Source organism: Pleuronectes platessa, chromosome 20, assembly GCF_947347685.1.
Source record: "Pleuronectes platessa chromosome 20, fPlePla1.1, whole genome shotgun sequence".
In the NCBI taxonomy this organism is placed as follows: Eukaryota; Metazoa; Chordata; class Actinopteri; order Pleuronectiformes; family Pleuronectidae; genus Pleuronectes; species Pleuronectes platessa.
The window spans coordinates 19,781,100-19,797,070 of NC_070645.1; the positions used below are offsets into that span (position 1 = coordinate 19,781,100).

The 15,971-nt window shown below is 45.3% G+C and overlaps 1 protein-coding gene across 1 annotated transcript; it reads right to left on the reverse strand.

Annotated features, from left to right (window-relative positions):
* Positions 1-1,566: 1,566 nt before the first annotated feature.
* avl9 (AVL9 homolog (S. cerevisiase)) lies at positions 1,567-15,050 on the reverse strand. The gene is made up of 16 exons (XM_053412032.1): positions 14,861-15,050; positions 12,036-12,156; positions 10,492-10,577; positions 10,134-10,205; positions 9,601-9,690; positions 9,459-9,525; positions 9,203-9,243; positions 9,063-9,101; positions 8,905-8,974; positions 8,110-8,600; positions 7,788-7,922; positions 7,487-7,706; positions 6,928-7,045; positions 6,576-6,629; positions 3,731-3,819; positions 1,567-3,613 (listed from the first exon to the last, which is right to left on the reverse strand). The coding sequence occupies exons 1-16, from the start codon at positions 14,942-14,944 to the stop codon at positions 3,486-3,488; spliced, it is 1,905 nt and encodes a 634-aa protein (XP_053268007.1). The 5' UTR covers positions 14,945-15,050; the 3' UTR covers positions 1,567-3,485.
* Between the last annotated feature and the right edge of the window lie 921 nt (positions 15,051-15,971).

Sequence of the window (15,971 nt, forward strand, 5' to 3'; positions counted from 1 at the left end):
TCTGCTCGGAGTGTCCGTCACCGACAGGGTCCGTGGGTTCGATTCCTCTCGAGGCTTCGCAGACGACCAGGGTTCTCCTGGAGAGGGGGCGGGGGGGGGCGACGGGGAAACAAGTGAGCGGTGGAGAGAGCGACTGCAGGTCCGGTCGCCCATCACCTCTCCTCCCTCACCGCTCGCCCCCCCCCCGACCCTGCTGCAGCGCCTCCCCCCCCCCCCCCCACCCGTCTGCACACAGGTCTTCCACACAGCCGGCCTTGACACCTCACTCTGTCCATCGTCACGCGATCACGTTACTTGTGTTTTTCTTTCCACACGAGTTCTCTGCAAACACACAACTCCACTCAGTTCACACGTAGGTTTCAGGCTCATGCATTTTTCTTTTCTTTTTTTTTTTTTTTTTTATTCCCAAGCTGCTGAAATATATATATATATAATGAAATATATATTTTTCATATGTTTAAAAGACAAACTGTTTTAGTGTGGGGAAAATAACCAGGTCTATTTTGTATTAGTGTCTTTTTTTTAATTTAATATCAGACATTACTGTAGTGTGATTGTGGGTAGACATCCATTCTCCTATCGGATTTGATTTTTTTTCTGAGTGAATTCTTGCTGCTGATTGGTTGTGAGAGGAGAGGGCTGGCCCAGGGCTGTTGCTTCGGGACTCGTCCCAGCAACCACTAGCAGTAGTGGAGGGGGGTTGGGGGGGGTGTGGCGGGCTACCTTTAAAAACATGAGCACAGGTGCTTCATGACAAACCCTTACTAGCATGTCTGGCTGCATCATATTCCCATGGCACTGTATTTTGAATGAACGTTAATTTATTAAAAAACATACCAAAAACGTTCCTGAAACTGAGACTCACCGTTTCTTTATTTGAGCTTCGAGCTGCCGATGGTCAGAAGAATCCTCGATGAGCTCAATGAAGTCTTTACTGGTTTCTTAAACTGGTTTTGGTTCATGTGCAGAAAACACAACTGGTTTTTAAACCTCTGATCAATTCAAATATCCATCAAAGATCTTTGAAAACTGTTGAAGTCGCCTTGTTGCTTTTGACTTTCAGGTCACATGTTTATATTTTATTTTATTACTTAGAATTACCTATATTATCAACTATTGTATTTGTTTTTTATTACTTTTGTTTTGTTTTTCAGTCAAATACATCACGCTTCCCCTTCAGATCCTAAATATCGTGAAAGATGTGATGTTTGAAACTGAAAACAGAACTCTCTATGCATTAGTCAATTTACTTAATGTTTTTCTGTAAATTGAAAACTATAAGTTCAAATTCATAAATGAAAATGTGCTTTATTTAAATTATAAACAGTTTTATATCTGCGTGTGAGAAGTAAGAAACTGTTAAATTCCCTGTGTGAGCGAATGGAAACGCTCCTGATGTGATCATGTGACGCTGGTGAATTGTTGTTGGGACGACACGCGGCTGCATTTTTGTGCGTCCGTGTGTCGCAGCCACAACAACAACAACCCCCCCCCCCCCCCCCCTCTACCAACACACACTCAGTTTGGCTGACCTACATTTTTGCACAGACACAAACCCACGAGGAATAAAAGGCTGCGGTTCTTTAATTATTCTTTTTAATACAGCAATATAATATAGTTTCACTTTCTTTCCCAAATACATTAAAAGCATCTGTCAAGAAAAATATTATGTGAATCTGAGTTCACATTACATTCGAATCTTTTTTTTTAAATACAAAAAGAAAAATATATCATCAGAGGGTAAAAAAAAACAAAAACAAAAACAAAAACCCGGATAATTTTCTCAAAACTTAAACCAGGAATCAAATTCCAGAAACGAGTCAGCGGCCGAAGAAGATTCTTAAAAGTGTGAAGAGAAAAGAAAGTGAAGTGATCGATCTTTAAAAACATTTCTCAGAGAAGCAGGATGACACAGATCACAGCGGTGACACATGCTCGCTGGACCACGACACATCAACACAACCGAGTGTCGGCAGTTACACTTCTACAGGATTCACAGCAACACAATGAACGGTTGCGTTGTGCAAGTACACACAGGGGTCCCCAGTCGGGACGCGTTCCAGTGTTGTCCTGACAGAACATGGAATATTCATGAGATACGTTCATACATGACAAATAAATACGTTTTTACTATCTGCAAATTTACTCAATATAGTTCTCCCAATATATATCTATATAGATAGATATGTATATAACGTGAGGGTACAGTAGAAAAGGGTGAACAGCCGGGTTCCTTCATAGTTAACGAGGGATAATTCATCACGTTCATCAGGGAACAACTGGAGCGTCGGGTTCACGAGGATTCACCAGATAACATCGGATTGTTTCAATAACAACGTTCAGATCGTGTCGTTAAAATATAATATTTGTTTGTGTTTGTGTGAGAACAGGAAGTATTTATTTGAATGATAAGTTAATTTAAAGAAAAAGGCCAAACTTTGTTTCCTGATGTGAGAAATCTGATTATTATCTGTAATCTGGAGAAAATACATTGAAGTACATTGATACACAATATTGTAAAAACAAATAAGGCAAAAAGTATTTTCTTAGTTTGGATTTTTGGGGGATGAGCAACAATCATTTGAAATAATTAAAACCTAATTTATTTAAATTTAGTATTTACCACAGGCTGATTTTATTTTTTAACATGATTCATTTTCCTATCTCTGTAATTGGCAAACTTAAGAAAGTTAACAATGTGTTTCTATGTTGTCTTCAGAAACACTTTATCCAACCTGGGAATTTAATATTTATAATAATTTCAAATAAATCACCAGTTATGTTGAGATTTGAGAATCAGGGAAAATTGTTTTACTAAAACAATGTACCAATAATATTACTGTTTTCACTCGTATAATCATTTTAGAGTTCGACTTTGTTACTTATTTATTTTATTATTTTAACTGTCACCTCAGTAAAATAATAATAATAATTGTGTTTCCCTGTATATTTACACCTGACACGTGTTGCAGAAACAAGCAGAATGTTATTACAGCGACGTCAGACTGTAAAATCTAAACTTTTAAAATCTTCAGCTCAAATCCCGGGACTCGGATTCACGTGAACACGACGATAGAAACAAACTCTTGAGAAAAAAAGCAGCAAAGAGCGAAAAACACAAAAACCCGACAACAACCTGTTTAGTGTCAGGAGCTGGTTCAGCTGAGACACACGAGGTCGACGTGAGGCAAACAGCTGGAACCTCTGGTTTTTGGTCGGAAGCTGGGGGGGGGGGGGGGGGGGGGGGGGGGGGGGCTCTACCTCACAGTGGATGTGGACTGTACAGTTTGTGTAGTGGCAGTGACGCCTTCATGTCCAGAGTCGTATCTGGTGAATACGAAGGGAAAAGCCCAGAACATCCAATCAGAGGGTTTCTCTCGTCCTTCATGGAACCAGCTCTCAGACCGAAGACCCTCCAGCGTCTCAGGAGCCAGAAGGACAGAGGACGACGGGGGGGGGGACACAGTCACTGAGGGGGCGGGTCTTCACGGCTCCACCTCCACGGCGGCTTCAGGAGAGGCCGGGGGCGTGACAGCTGCGGGGGGGGCCAGAGTGGAGAACCAGGAGGACATGGCCGACTTGGCGCTGGTCAAAGCTCCGCCCACTGACTGACCTGCAGCGGGGGGGGCGGGGGGAGATCGGATGTTAGAAAAGGAAACAAGAGAGAAGACACTTTGATCCTCTGTGGAAGCATCAGTGTGTGTGGGGAATGGTTTGTGTGTCTTCTCACCCACGGCCTTCCCTGTCTGCACCACGCTGCGGCTGGTGGTCATCATGGCGTTCCCGATCTTCTTCCCTCGCTCGCTGTTCTGCACCGAGCTGCAGAGGAAACAGAGAAACGCTCAGCTGACCAGGAACACACCTCCCTGTCTGCGGGCGGGGGGGGGGGGGGGGGGGGGGGGGGGGGTAGGAGTTCTTCCTCCTTCCAGGAAACAAACCACACAACAGTGCTGCTGCTAAAGGTCGCGCTGACCTCTGAGGAGCGGGGGTGGGGGGGGGGGGGGGGTGGGTGGGGGGGGGGGTCAATCAGGATGCCATGAACCCAGCAGCCGGGCGGGAGTTCAACACGCACCCTTTCCTGCTGGATCCCCGCTGACCTGACCTTCAGCAGGAATCTCCCTCCTGCATCATCCGGGCCGAGCGGCGGCGTGGTTCAAACCGACCACAAGGGTTCGAGTCGGCAGCTGCCCCCCCCCCCCCCCTCCCACCCAATGAGCCAATTAGTTCATCTGAAAATAAACACTGCTCCTCGTCACATGTTACCTCCGACGACCAGAGGAGGCGCTCACGTTCACGAACAAAACTCCACGATCTACTGGTTTAGCTGCTGGGAGGTGGTGGCGCCCACAGCTGCCTGAAAACTACTCCTTTTAAATTTGATTATTTTACCATTTCTATTTATTTTATTGTTCATATTTTAGAAGCAGCAAAGTCGAAAGTGAATATTGATCCTGAGCGATAGAAAAAAACTCTATTTAAGTTGGAGTCAAGATTGAGAGTCGATCTAAAAGAAGCTGTAGGATGTAAAGTCAATGAAACGTTAAACCAGAGAGAAAGTGAGACGTGTGTGTGTGTGTGTGTGTGTGTGTGTGTGTGTGTGTAGCTGCTGTCATTCCTCCACACACACATCTGACTGCAGCATCAACACGACACCGGCCCGGTGGAGCTGAGCTGCAGTCGGACGGTGAACTGTCGACCAGACCGGGAGTCGGTCCTCGCTGCGCCCACTTCCTGTTTGTCTTTATTATCAAAGTAAGAGCAGCTGAGGAGATTAGTGTGTAGAGTATTTTTTTGGTTTAGGTTTTGTTGATGAGCTGTAACATTTGGAGATGTAAATGTTTCCTTCTTTTTAATCACATATTCTTCAAAGCGTCCTGAACTTTTAGTAAATGTTATGTTATATGTTTAGCTCTGGTTCCAATGCTCAGTTTAATGTCTGTTTGTTTTATTGTTTATATCATTTTATTTTGTATTTTCCATAATATCTTTGTTTTTATTGACAAATAATTCAATTTGGGTCTTTAACAGGTGAAATAATCATATTGAAACTCTTTCTAACGGCTTCACTTTGTTTTTCTAACGACCGCTCGTCCACAGAAACCAGACACGACTCTCCATCTCTGTGCCTGACCCAAATAAACAGCTCCATATACAATATAGAAAGATCCTCTGACGGCCGGTCACATGACCCTCGTCTCTGACAACATCTCTGCCTCCGGCTGCTCTTTGTCCGACGACGAGGAAACACGAAAAGCCTCCAGAGCCACACGACACATTCACCAGGAGGTCGAGCGTAGTTTCCTCTTTCTGGTCGACAGTGAATATAAATAGAGCAGCAGCAGCAGCAGAGACTGTTTCACCTCCTCAAGAAGCATCCGGACAAAACATCAGAGCAGCATCTGCCCCACTGACCCCAGGTTCCCCCTGTCCCCCCCCACTCAGGTTGCAAAACAGCTCCGTGTTTACTGATGCAGGAGAGAGAGAGAGAGAGAGAGAGAGAGAGAGAGAGAGAGAGGCAGAGAGAGAGACAGAGAGAGAGAGAGGCAGAGAGAGGCAGAGAGAGAGAGAGAGAGAGAGAGCTGCTCTGGGCTCAGGAAACTGTTCTGAAATTACGTCTGACGGACGAAAAACAAAAACAAGAAGAAAGAACAGAGGTTCTTTGTCGTTATATAAGAATCATACAAACTGTTTCTGGCCGCTCATCTGAATACATGGATCACTGACCAGGGGCCCAAAGTGTAAAGTGGCCCCTGGGATTCAGACACACGGAGGACGTGTGACCGAACACCTGAAGGTAAAGTGAGAGCTCTGAGGATCCCGGCCAAGCAGATCAGCCCGTGTGCTCACCATGAAGCTAAGTTAGGGACGGAGACACACTTGATTATCTCTGTAAGTGTGTGAGTGAGTGTGTGAGTGAGTGTGTGTGTGAGTGTGTGAGTGTGTGAGTGTGTGGGGGGGGGGGGGACGGAGTCGACGTTCCTCCTCACTTCCTGGAATGAAAGCGGAGCCGAGGCTGCAGACGTCTCCAGCTCTGTTTTTGAGAATGAAACTCGTCCATAATTAATGACTGTGGTTGATATAAGAGCCTCACTGCCCCCCCCCCTCCTCCCCCCCCACCACGCTGACCACTGCGTTGCTATATCCGACCACAAACACAGCAGGAAGTGAGACGCTGCCTGTCACACCCTGTTTGCATGAGGCTGCAGCCGGCTGATTCACAATCTTATACATTTTTCTTTTCTTATTTTCAGTTTTGCAGATTTCCACCATCGAGGACAAGGACGATGTTTCCCTGAGATGTTTCCTCAATCCTGAGTTTTTATATTTGTTGTTTTCAAAGCAGCAGGAGATTTTCATAGTGAACCTGAAGCATGGAGCTCATGTATGTTGTCGTTTCACTTGTCACCAACAGGGGGCGACCTCCTGCCTTGCCGTGTCTGCTGCTGCTCTTCAGCCACTGGTCTCATGTGTTATTCATGTTTCACGTGTTGTTGTTGTTGACGTTTTGTGCAGATTTACACAACAGGGAACAATGAAGTTGTTGTGTTTCCAAACAACAAAGATGAAGAACTCACTGTGAGAGTCGCAGCTTCATGTCCGTGACGCTGTACTGACCCTGGAACGGGTGACTGCAACAGAGGAGAAAACAAACTTATACAATATGGAAATAATATCTTTAGGTAAAACAGACTTTTATGTGTTTGTTTTAAACTCTCTGGTTTCATAAAAATCACCTGGAAGAAGATCTTAATCATCATAAATATCACAACGCAGAAAATAATATTGTAGGTGATTACATTTTGATATAACGTTCTTTTAAAGATAAAATGCATTAATCATGTGATGTAAACAAACTTATAGAAGCTATAGTATCTATCTTATATCCCCCGTCATTCAGGGTTTATAAATCTGTTCCGGCCCTCCTACCCGGGGGGGATGGCGGTCATGGCCGGGTGCTTGTTGCTGTACCACACCCGGTAGTTGTGGCTGATCTTCCACGCTGCCACGAAGGGAGCTCCGTAATCCGCCAGCAGCCGCTCGTTGTCTGAGCAGCGAGGACACGAGGACACAAAGGACACGAGGACACAAAGGAGACGAGGACACAAAGGAGACGAGTCGGTGAACACAGAGAGCAACGTTTTCTCAGTTGAGTAATTCTGTGTGATTAACGCCGAGCGAGCCCGACGCTGTGATTTCAGCGTAACGACTCTAATAACCTGGAATCAATTCAAATGAACGAGGAGAAAATGAGGAAAACATTTAGAAAAACTAAATTAAAACCTTTTCTAGCTTTTCAATTTTTCCTGGGGGGAAAAAGTCATAAATCTAAAGAGGAAACGATTCCAGAAAATGTGTAAACTCTAAATGTCCCACTGATGTTTCCACGTTTTGTGAAGCCCAAACGACTAATGGAGAAAAAAACGATCAACAGAAACAAGAATGAAGTAATAAACCACAGGTAAATGAATGAGTGCCAGGAGCCGACCTTGCTGTATTGCAGACGACAGTAGTGAGTGCAGGTAGAGTGTGAACTGGGCTCGGATCCACTCGTCCCCGCCCTCCCAGCCGGTCCCGTCCAGGAAGACGTCGTCCCGGTTCTCCGTCACGTGCTTCACGAGGTAGTCGGCGAAGCGCAGGTCGGCCGTGGTCAGACTCAGGACCTTCCGGAGCTCCGGGTCCTGGATGTGGATCCGAGCTTCCTCCACCTGCGAGGAGAGAGGAACCTTTCACGTTAAAGCTACGTCACATTAACCGTGGATGAAGCGGTGAAGAGGAGCCGGACTCACGTCCACGATGGCGTCACTCAGGTGCCTCTGCTGGCGGAAGAGGATGTTGGTGGCCCCGGCTACAAACCCCCGCACCGTGACGTCTGACAGGAGGTGGTGCTGCTGCAGCGCCATGTAGGGCAGACACAGGTAGCCCTGACAAACACAACAGGATGAAAGGTCAGGGTCTTATCTCCGCCCGGCTGCCTGGTGCACTCGTTACCAGGTGAGAGACAGGAGGACGTGTCTGAGACAATGTGAGACTCATTTCCTGTTTGGACGTTAAACACAGACTCAGGTTCTATCTGGTGAGTCAGCGGCTGAGCGGAGACGCTGCTGTTACCTTGGTGAAGACGGCGAGCGGCAGGCCGTACTGATCCTCCTCCAGACCGGACACCAGGCCCTGGGTGACCCCCCCCTGCCCGGTGACCGCCTGCGGCTGCACCGTGATGGGCGTCCCCGGGTGGGAGTCGAATGCGTCTGTCAGCTCTGACCCCGTCTCCTTCCCCTCAGTGGCCTCTTTGGCGCCAGCCTCCTCTAACACGCTCGGGTCCAGGGTCTCCCAGTCGCTCTCCGAGGAGTCGGGCGAGGTGTGTGACGGGGGCTTGAGGAGCTGGTTGTCCCCCTCTGTGCTGGTCCCGGAGGACAGAGACTCGGGGGCTCGCTGGCCGGCGTCCTCCCCCACCAGCTCCAGGGCCGCGCTGGCGATGTCGGTGACGGACACGGAGACGAACTCCTCGGCTCCGGAGAAGCTGTCCACCAGGCTCAGGTCCTCCGAGACGCTGCTCCGGGGTTTGTAGTGGGACGAGTCCACCAGGCCGTGCTCGATCATCCCTGTGGACACATGGACAGGATGATGAGACGTCCTCGATTCTATTAGAAAACTTCAAACTTTAAACTTCCTGATTCTTCTTGACCTTTAGGAATAACTTAACACTTTATGATTAACATCTGGAAATGATTCAGAAGGAATCTCACTCAATACATTGAGATCATTTAAAAGCCTTTATGTCTGTTTTGTGTCCTGCCTAAAGATGACATGATATTTCCATCCTCTGTTTTTATATTATCTGTACATGTGGAATAAATAAAACCATCAGAAGAGTTGAGCTTTTCTTTGAGTTTGTTCTTCACTGACCTGGAAACAGCGATAAAACCGTCATGAGAGCTCCAACGAGTCTGTTGACCGGAGACACGTAGAACAGAACCTGGAAACATTCACCACAAATTAAAAAAATCAAGTCATGTTTCAAAAAGCACTGAATGAATCTAAAAGAGGACAAAACGTGTTCGAACCTTCTTCTCCAGCAAAATGAGTTTGAAGAGGATCACAGCCTGAGACGGGAGAGAAAGATGTTTACTGGTAATGTATAGAAATATGAAAATATGAACTCTGTTTACAGCCAAATAGGATCAGGGAATGTGTTTTCTTCTACCTTGTGTTGAAAGTGCAGGATCAGATCTCTGGGCGATAACCCTGAGGAGAGAGAAACAAACAGAGCTTCAACTAATGTGGAATTTACCCTGAGAGAAAAATGCATGAACATTTTTGTGCAGTTAAATCAGAGAGTGAAAGAGCTGAAGACACAACAACAACAACAACAACTGTGTTCAGAGGAATCTGAGACTGATGAACAAAACAACCAAAAGGACATATTCATGTGGTTTTATTAAGAACTAAGTTTTACCGACCTAAATAAACCTGCGAGCCCTCCAGAGTCGAGCCCCTCAAGGAGCCGTTCATGTGTTCATAGAGTTCCTGCAGGAGAGAGGGACGTGAGCCGAGGACGAGAACAAGAGAAGAAGAACTTTCACAAGCAGAAGGACTTCTCACCTGCAGAATGGAGATCTGTGAGAAGTCTTTCTCCTCGAAGTAGGCGTGAGTGATGAGCTGCAGCTTCGCCTGGAGGAGGCCGTAGAGCGGCTGGAAGGAGAACAGGTTCCATCAGTAGTAGAACATGCAGCTTCAAAACTAGAGCTTCTGGATGTGAGTCAGTTGCTCTGGACATTTTTTGGAATTTTCCTTGCAGCCCTTTTATATTTATGGTTATTTAAATAGAAATGTAGAGTCAAACCATAAAATGTCAAAACTCAAATACATGTTTTTTGTCATAAGAGTTTGATAACGTCATGTTAGGAGCTTAAATCCTCGCTGAGTTCATTTCTGGACATTAGAGGAGAAGGACATAATCTCAAAAATCTCTCTGCTCCGGCTCATTTTCCTTCTCCTCTCTTTTCCCACATGAGCACAATCACAGGTCACGACAATATTTCACAGCCCAGTTATCTCATTATTTCCAGTTCATAAAAAGCCACTAAGACTGAAATCAGGTCTTCTTGTGTGACGCCATGAGAGACGTGACTCACCACTCGACTGAGGACGCACACGCTCTTCTGAACCGTCTCTCTGGTGACGTCCGCCTGCCGCACCTTCAGGGCCTGATGGGACATTAAACATCTTTATTAAATGTGTTTATGAAAGTAAACACTATGTGTAAATATATAAAAAAAGAAGCCGAACGTCATGATGACCAATTGCTCTGCAGACGACCTCTGGGATGATTGTATTTTATTTCCTCTGGACCAATCAACACTACCACAGCTCAGTATTAATCTAAGCAAACAAGTTATACTCTTTTATTTTGAAAGGTACAGAATCTGTTTCCTACAAAACCCCGAGCTTCGTGGCTCCAGGAGAATAAAGAGAGAATTTCCCCGGACTGACCTTTGCTTCTATTTGACGATAACAGGAAACCCCGTACACACACTTCATGTCTCCAGACAGCGGCGGCAGGTGGAAATACACAGTGTCTGTAAAACATCAGGATAAACGGAGTCATATAATAATTCATCTCCTGGATTTTACAACATGTCTGACCTGAGAGGTGAAAACGAGCAGAATGAAGAAACACAGTTGAACAGTCGAGTGCAGCTGCGCTCACGGCTCAGCAGCGTGACCTGGTTTCAAAACCACAACCAAACTGGATGAACCTGCAGCACGAGGCCGAACTCTTCAAACTGCTGCTCGACGTCTCTTAACATCACAGACGATCATGTGATCATAAATCTGTAAAAAACCTCTTCAAGCTTCAGATTGTGTCTCAGTCCTGTAGGATCCAGAGACACACGTTCAGAAGTGTCTGGAGCTTTTTTCTAAACACTGTGATGAATGATTTATCTCCAGTTCACTTCCACGCTGTCATGAGACGGAATCTGAATGTGGACGGTTTGGAATTGATTTGAAACTGGAAGCGATGCCGTCACAGCTCTCAACCAAGTGTGGTCTGTTTGTCTAATACAGCAGTGAAATCACAGAGTGAGCCTGAGGACGGGATGAAGACATGAGGGTGGAGAGACGCTGCAGATTAACCAGAGTCGACAGGGGTGGAGGCAGCAGCGGGGGGGAGGGGGGGGGGGGGGGGGTGCAGCAGCAGCAGCGGGGCATCTGGACGGAGGCCACAGCTGCAGTGCATCGACCAAACAGCCCGACTCGCTGCTGCTGCACGTCTGCAAATGTCTCCTTGTCTCCAAACACAAAATATAAAACCCTCAATTTATTAATTTTACAGAAAAGAAGGCTACAGAGTCTTAATCCTTTAGGAGCTCATGTTCTGCTTTCTGAAAAAACATCATCATTCAACTGTCAGTCGACCTCGAGGAAATATTGATTAACTGTCACGGCTCTAAATGAAACGTGCAGAGCTTCACAGGCTCTCACTGACACACTGGCCTGAGGTCAGTTTGTTTTAGTCGGGATGCGTTTGTGCAGAAAGAGAAAAAGATAAACGTCTCAATTAAGATTTAGTTTTTCTGTGACACACTGAGCTCCTCGTTCACCTGCAGTAAAACATGTCACCAGCACAGTAACAGATTTTGCTGATGGTTGTAGTTTTAAATCCTGAACTTTGAGTTTAAGTTCCTGTTGTTTGCCTTCGCTGTGACAGAATGACCGACGCTGGCGAAGCACCAGAGCGCCACGGGTCACATGACCACAGCCACGTGTCACATGACCACAGCCACGGGTCACGTGACCACAGCCACGGGTCACGTGACAAGAAGACGGATCAGTGTCCTCGCCGCTCGGTCCGGTTCTCACTTTACCGCCCAGATACTGTTTCTGATACCGTGACAGAATCAAAGATACTTAAACACACATTAAAAATTAAAGACCTTATCCTCTATTCCAGGTTTTCCCCGATAAATAGATGCATAAAATATTGAAACACACACTATATGATTTGGGGTTTTTGCATTATTGAGGACACGTACCTTCCTGGTAGTTGTGCGCCCCGTCAGGCAGAGCGAGGAACGGCAGGTACCTCCACTCCTCGGGCGTCAGGTTACTGTCGTGACCCTCGTCCGGCAGCAGAGGAGGGTACGAGAACTCCACCTGAGGGGGGGGGGGGGGGGGGGGGCGTGGGGGGGGAGAAGGTGGGGTTAGATTCACTGTGATGTCACAATGCTCTCATATATGTATATTTGGAGGGGGGGTGAAAGTTCTGGTTTATACACAGTCTATAGAATAAACTGTTTTACCGTCTTGTATTATAACTTCATCATATTCTGTCTTTCTTTAACAAGGGGACCACTTCCTTGTTTTATCTGTTTCCATTTATTTGAATGTTTTTATATCGTGGTTTCAGGGTCAGTTTTAAAATCCTAGTTGATATATTCAGGTTCTGGATGGTTGGACAGAAGACGAGTGACCTAAAGACATCGCTGCGACTGCTGTCTGACATGTGACAGACGAGAAGAAGCAGATTGATCGATACTGAGAATCCACGTCAGCCCTGAAGTGATCACAGAGAACATCCAGCTTCTGTCTAGAAGGTGAAAGTAGAAGAAACGTCTGCACGTCAACGGCTGAAACCTTCTAGATCTTTTTCTTATTCAAGATAAACCTGAAACCTGCTGGTCCTGAACGCCCCACACACCCACCCACAGTGATTCACTCTGTGAGGATCAACTCCTGCAGCGGCCTGAGGGCGAGTTCGCTTCTCAGTCCACAGAAGAGATGCTCACGACATGAGAGACACCTGGGAGACTGACAGAGAAACAGATGGACGACAGGTCAACGAGACAGAAACCCAGTCATGTGATACCCAGCAGGAGGTGGCCGACCCCGATCAGATGACCAGCTCCTCACCTGATACACAGAGCGACGCTCACTGTCTGTTCCTCACTGCTTCGGTCTAGTTAAAGTGTCTCATCGTGTTTAGGCAGCGGAGGCAGATGGAGAGCAGTGATGAAGAGGAGGAGGAGGAGGAGGAGGAGGCACAGTGGTGTCGGATGATTTAGAGCCACTTGCGCTGAATGGCTCACGTGCACTCTCACTAATGAAGCAGGTGTTGAAGCAGGAGGAGGTCAGAGGTCACACACTTCGGTGACTGACGCCACTTAAATGTTAATGGCTGCAAAACCGGTTTGTAGAAACAGTGACAAGAAAAACCAGCACGTGAGCTTTGAGAGGGAGAGTTTCTGTAAAATGTGATTTAAAAAGAAACCAAAACTCTTTACTGATAGTTGATTAATCACGTTACTCATTTTTAATAACTGTTCCCTGGTCTGCAGCTTCTCAAACGTGCAGATCTGCTGCTTTTCACAAACAGACACAAATGTTGACACTATTATTGAAAGAACTGCTGAAATCACTAAAATCACTTAAAGATTCAAATCCATTTAAAGGATTTTTACGGCTTTCTCACATTCTCCGACAGAACGAACAATCAGGAAATTAATTTACAGATTAATCAATGTTTTAAATAGATAACATCTTTATTGTCTTGGCCTCACTAAACAAACCTGTAGTTGCAGCCAGTTGAGTAACTTTCCTCTCGGGCTCTTTGTGTTTCCTGTTTTCATTTGAAATCTCTTTCATAATCATGTGCGCAGTGACTTTACTTCCTGTCCAGTTTTCCACCTGTTTCTGATTCGTCAATCAGCTGCAGAGAATTTAAATCCCTGAGTTTCACTGGTCGAGGTTCCACAAACTTCAGGTGAGTCGTCGTCTGATTCCTCGAGTTCAGCTCATATCTGCTATCTGGATTTATTTGTATTTATTTTTAACAGATTTCTGGATGAGTTTGCTTGGAGTAATAAATCATCGAACTACAAATACCATCATGTTTTATTTCCTGTTCTTGGAACCAGTTAAAGACACTGACCTTTAACAACGAGGTACGGTTCTTCATGAGCAACCAAAAGATCCTTTTGAGTTTAATTTGATGGCGACATTAATTCACACATGAATGAGGGGCTTATGGTCTCAACCAGGGTTAATGGAGATGGAAGCAACATCTCCACTTCCTCCCATCGTACAAACGTGAAGCCAGAACATCTCGAACATGGAGGCTGCCATCTTTAACTGAGGTCGGTCTCACAACGTTTTAAAGCCGATTTCTCAAATGATTAAAAAAAAAATGACCGAAACCATCGTTGACAAATTCCCAGTATACCTGGAATTGTTTTAGTTTGGTCGCATCTCACCTGCCAACATGGAAAGTTTGTTATGCTGCAGTCAGCCACAAGGGGGCTCTCCACATATTTTGGCTTCACTTTAAAACTGCTTTACTGTCATCCATTATTATTTACAATAAAAATGCGTCACTAAACATTGTTATGCCAAGAAGCGCGCCACGATAATTGATTGAATTTTAAAAATATCGAGGGACTGAAATAACACGTTTGAAGATGGGATGCAGCTCGTTTCAGATATTGCATTTGGAGAAATAAACTTTGGAATAAAAGCTGCAACGACTGATGGATTCACGAAGCTGGAATTATTAATATAATATATGTTTATGCTGCAGCTTCATTCATCAGCGACACACTGACTCACAGCATGACGCATGGCTCCGGTGTTGTTATAGTAAATCAAACAGTTTGATATCCGGGAGGAGACTCGAGCTGCACATTAAGAGTTGAACCCAGCGAGGAGGACGCTCTGTGACGGGGAGCGAGCAGCTGATGTCCCCGCGGGGTTCCGTCCCTTCGCGGGGACATCTCAGAGACTCCGTCCTGCGGGTTCTGTCAGTGACGCTGTTTGTTGTGAGTTAGCTTCGTTAGCATCGTTAGCTCGCGGCAGCTTCACCCACCTGACAGCCTCTCTTGTGGTGGAACCCCACCACCACGATGTGCAGCACCGGCACTTTGACGTCTCCCGCGACCGTGGGCTCCATGTCCGCCTCCCCCCCTCGACGCGTTGACGGTGAACGAGACGGTCTCCGCTCCCGGATCAGTGGAAACAACCCGGAGCTCAGCTGCACCGTGTCCGCAGCGCAGAGCGACCACTTCCGCTCTGTGGCCCGGGGAGGGGCGGGGCGGCTGGAGCGAGAGCACTCCCTGCTGCGCACTTCCGCTTTTGCCTCTCAAATCATATGATTATAAGAATAATTTAATAATTAAATCAAAATCAAATAATAAACTTAATTCGTGAAGAACCTTTCAAAGCACTGTTACGAGTTAAAAAGGGAAAGTTGATATCAAACAATAGGAAACAGGTAAAAACAACATTCATTGCATTGATAACTTGTTTATTTCTGCATAATAACAAAGACTATGAGCCTTTCAAGCTTTGAAGCCTTCAAAACAAACAACGTCAAGTTTCAACCAGAAACCGGGCTCAAAAGATCCAAAATGTTCTTAAGAGCAGGTGTAGAACAAGCCTTAAAAGTCAACCATACAATATTAAAATCAACGTTAAAATCTACTGGAGTTTAAGCATGTTTAAAGGTATAAATACACATTTATACTTATTGTATAAACAATAGTGCTTTACATACAATATAAAAAATATGAATATAAACATCTGCAAATTAGTGTTAAAATTACATTTATAGGAAAAGGAAATCAAAAATAAATATAATTTGATTACAAAATGCACAAATACAGTAAAGAAAGTGATGTAAATAATACAAGTATACAGATATGGCTCTATTCATCACAAATAGTGTTTATGTTTTAATTTATATATGTGTTTAACTTTTGATTTCTGCATTTATACTTATGTATTTTGGTCCATGATAATATATATATTGTTTCTACTGACTCGTGTATACTTATACACACACAGTACTTATTATGTCATATTATTGTATAAATGAACACTAGTAGAGGTATAAAGCAGAACAGTGAGGAACCATCTCGACCTCAGTATTATTTTCTCTGTTTGGTGAAAGAATGACGTCATGTATTGACAGTGCCATC

Bases quoted from the DNA above. Each gene is read 5' to 3' on its own strand.
- avl9 (XM_053412032.1), bottom strand. From the start codon at position 14,944: ATGGAGCCCACGGTCGCGGGAGACGTCAAAGTGCCGGTGCTGCACATC. The intron at 12,157-14,860 runs GTGGGTGAAGCT...CCCCCCCCTCAG, and splicing joins ACCACAAGAGAGGCTGTCAG to GTGGAGTTCTCGTACCCTCC. The intron at 7,707-7,787 runs GTGAGTCCGGCT...CTCTCCTCGCAG, and splicing joins TGAGTGACGCCATCGTGGAC to GTGGAGGAAGCTCGGATCCA.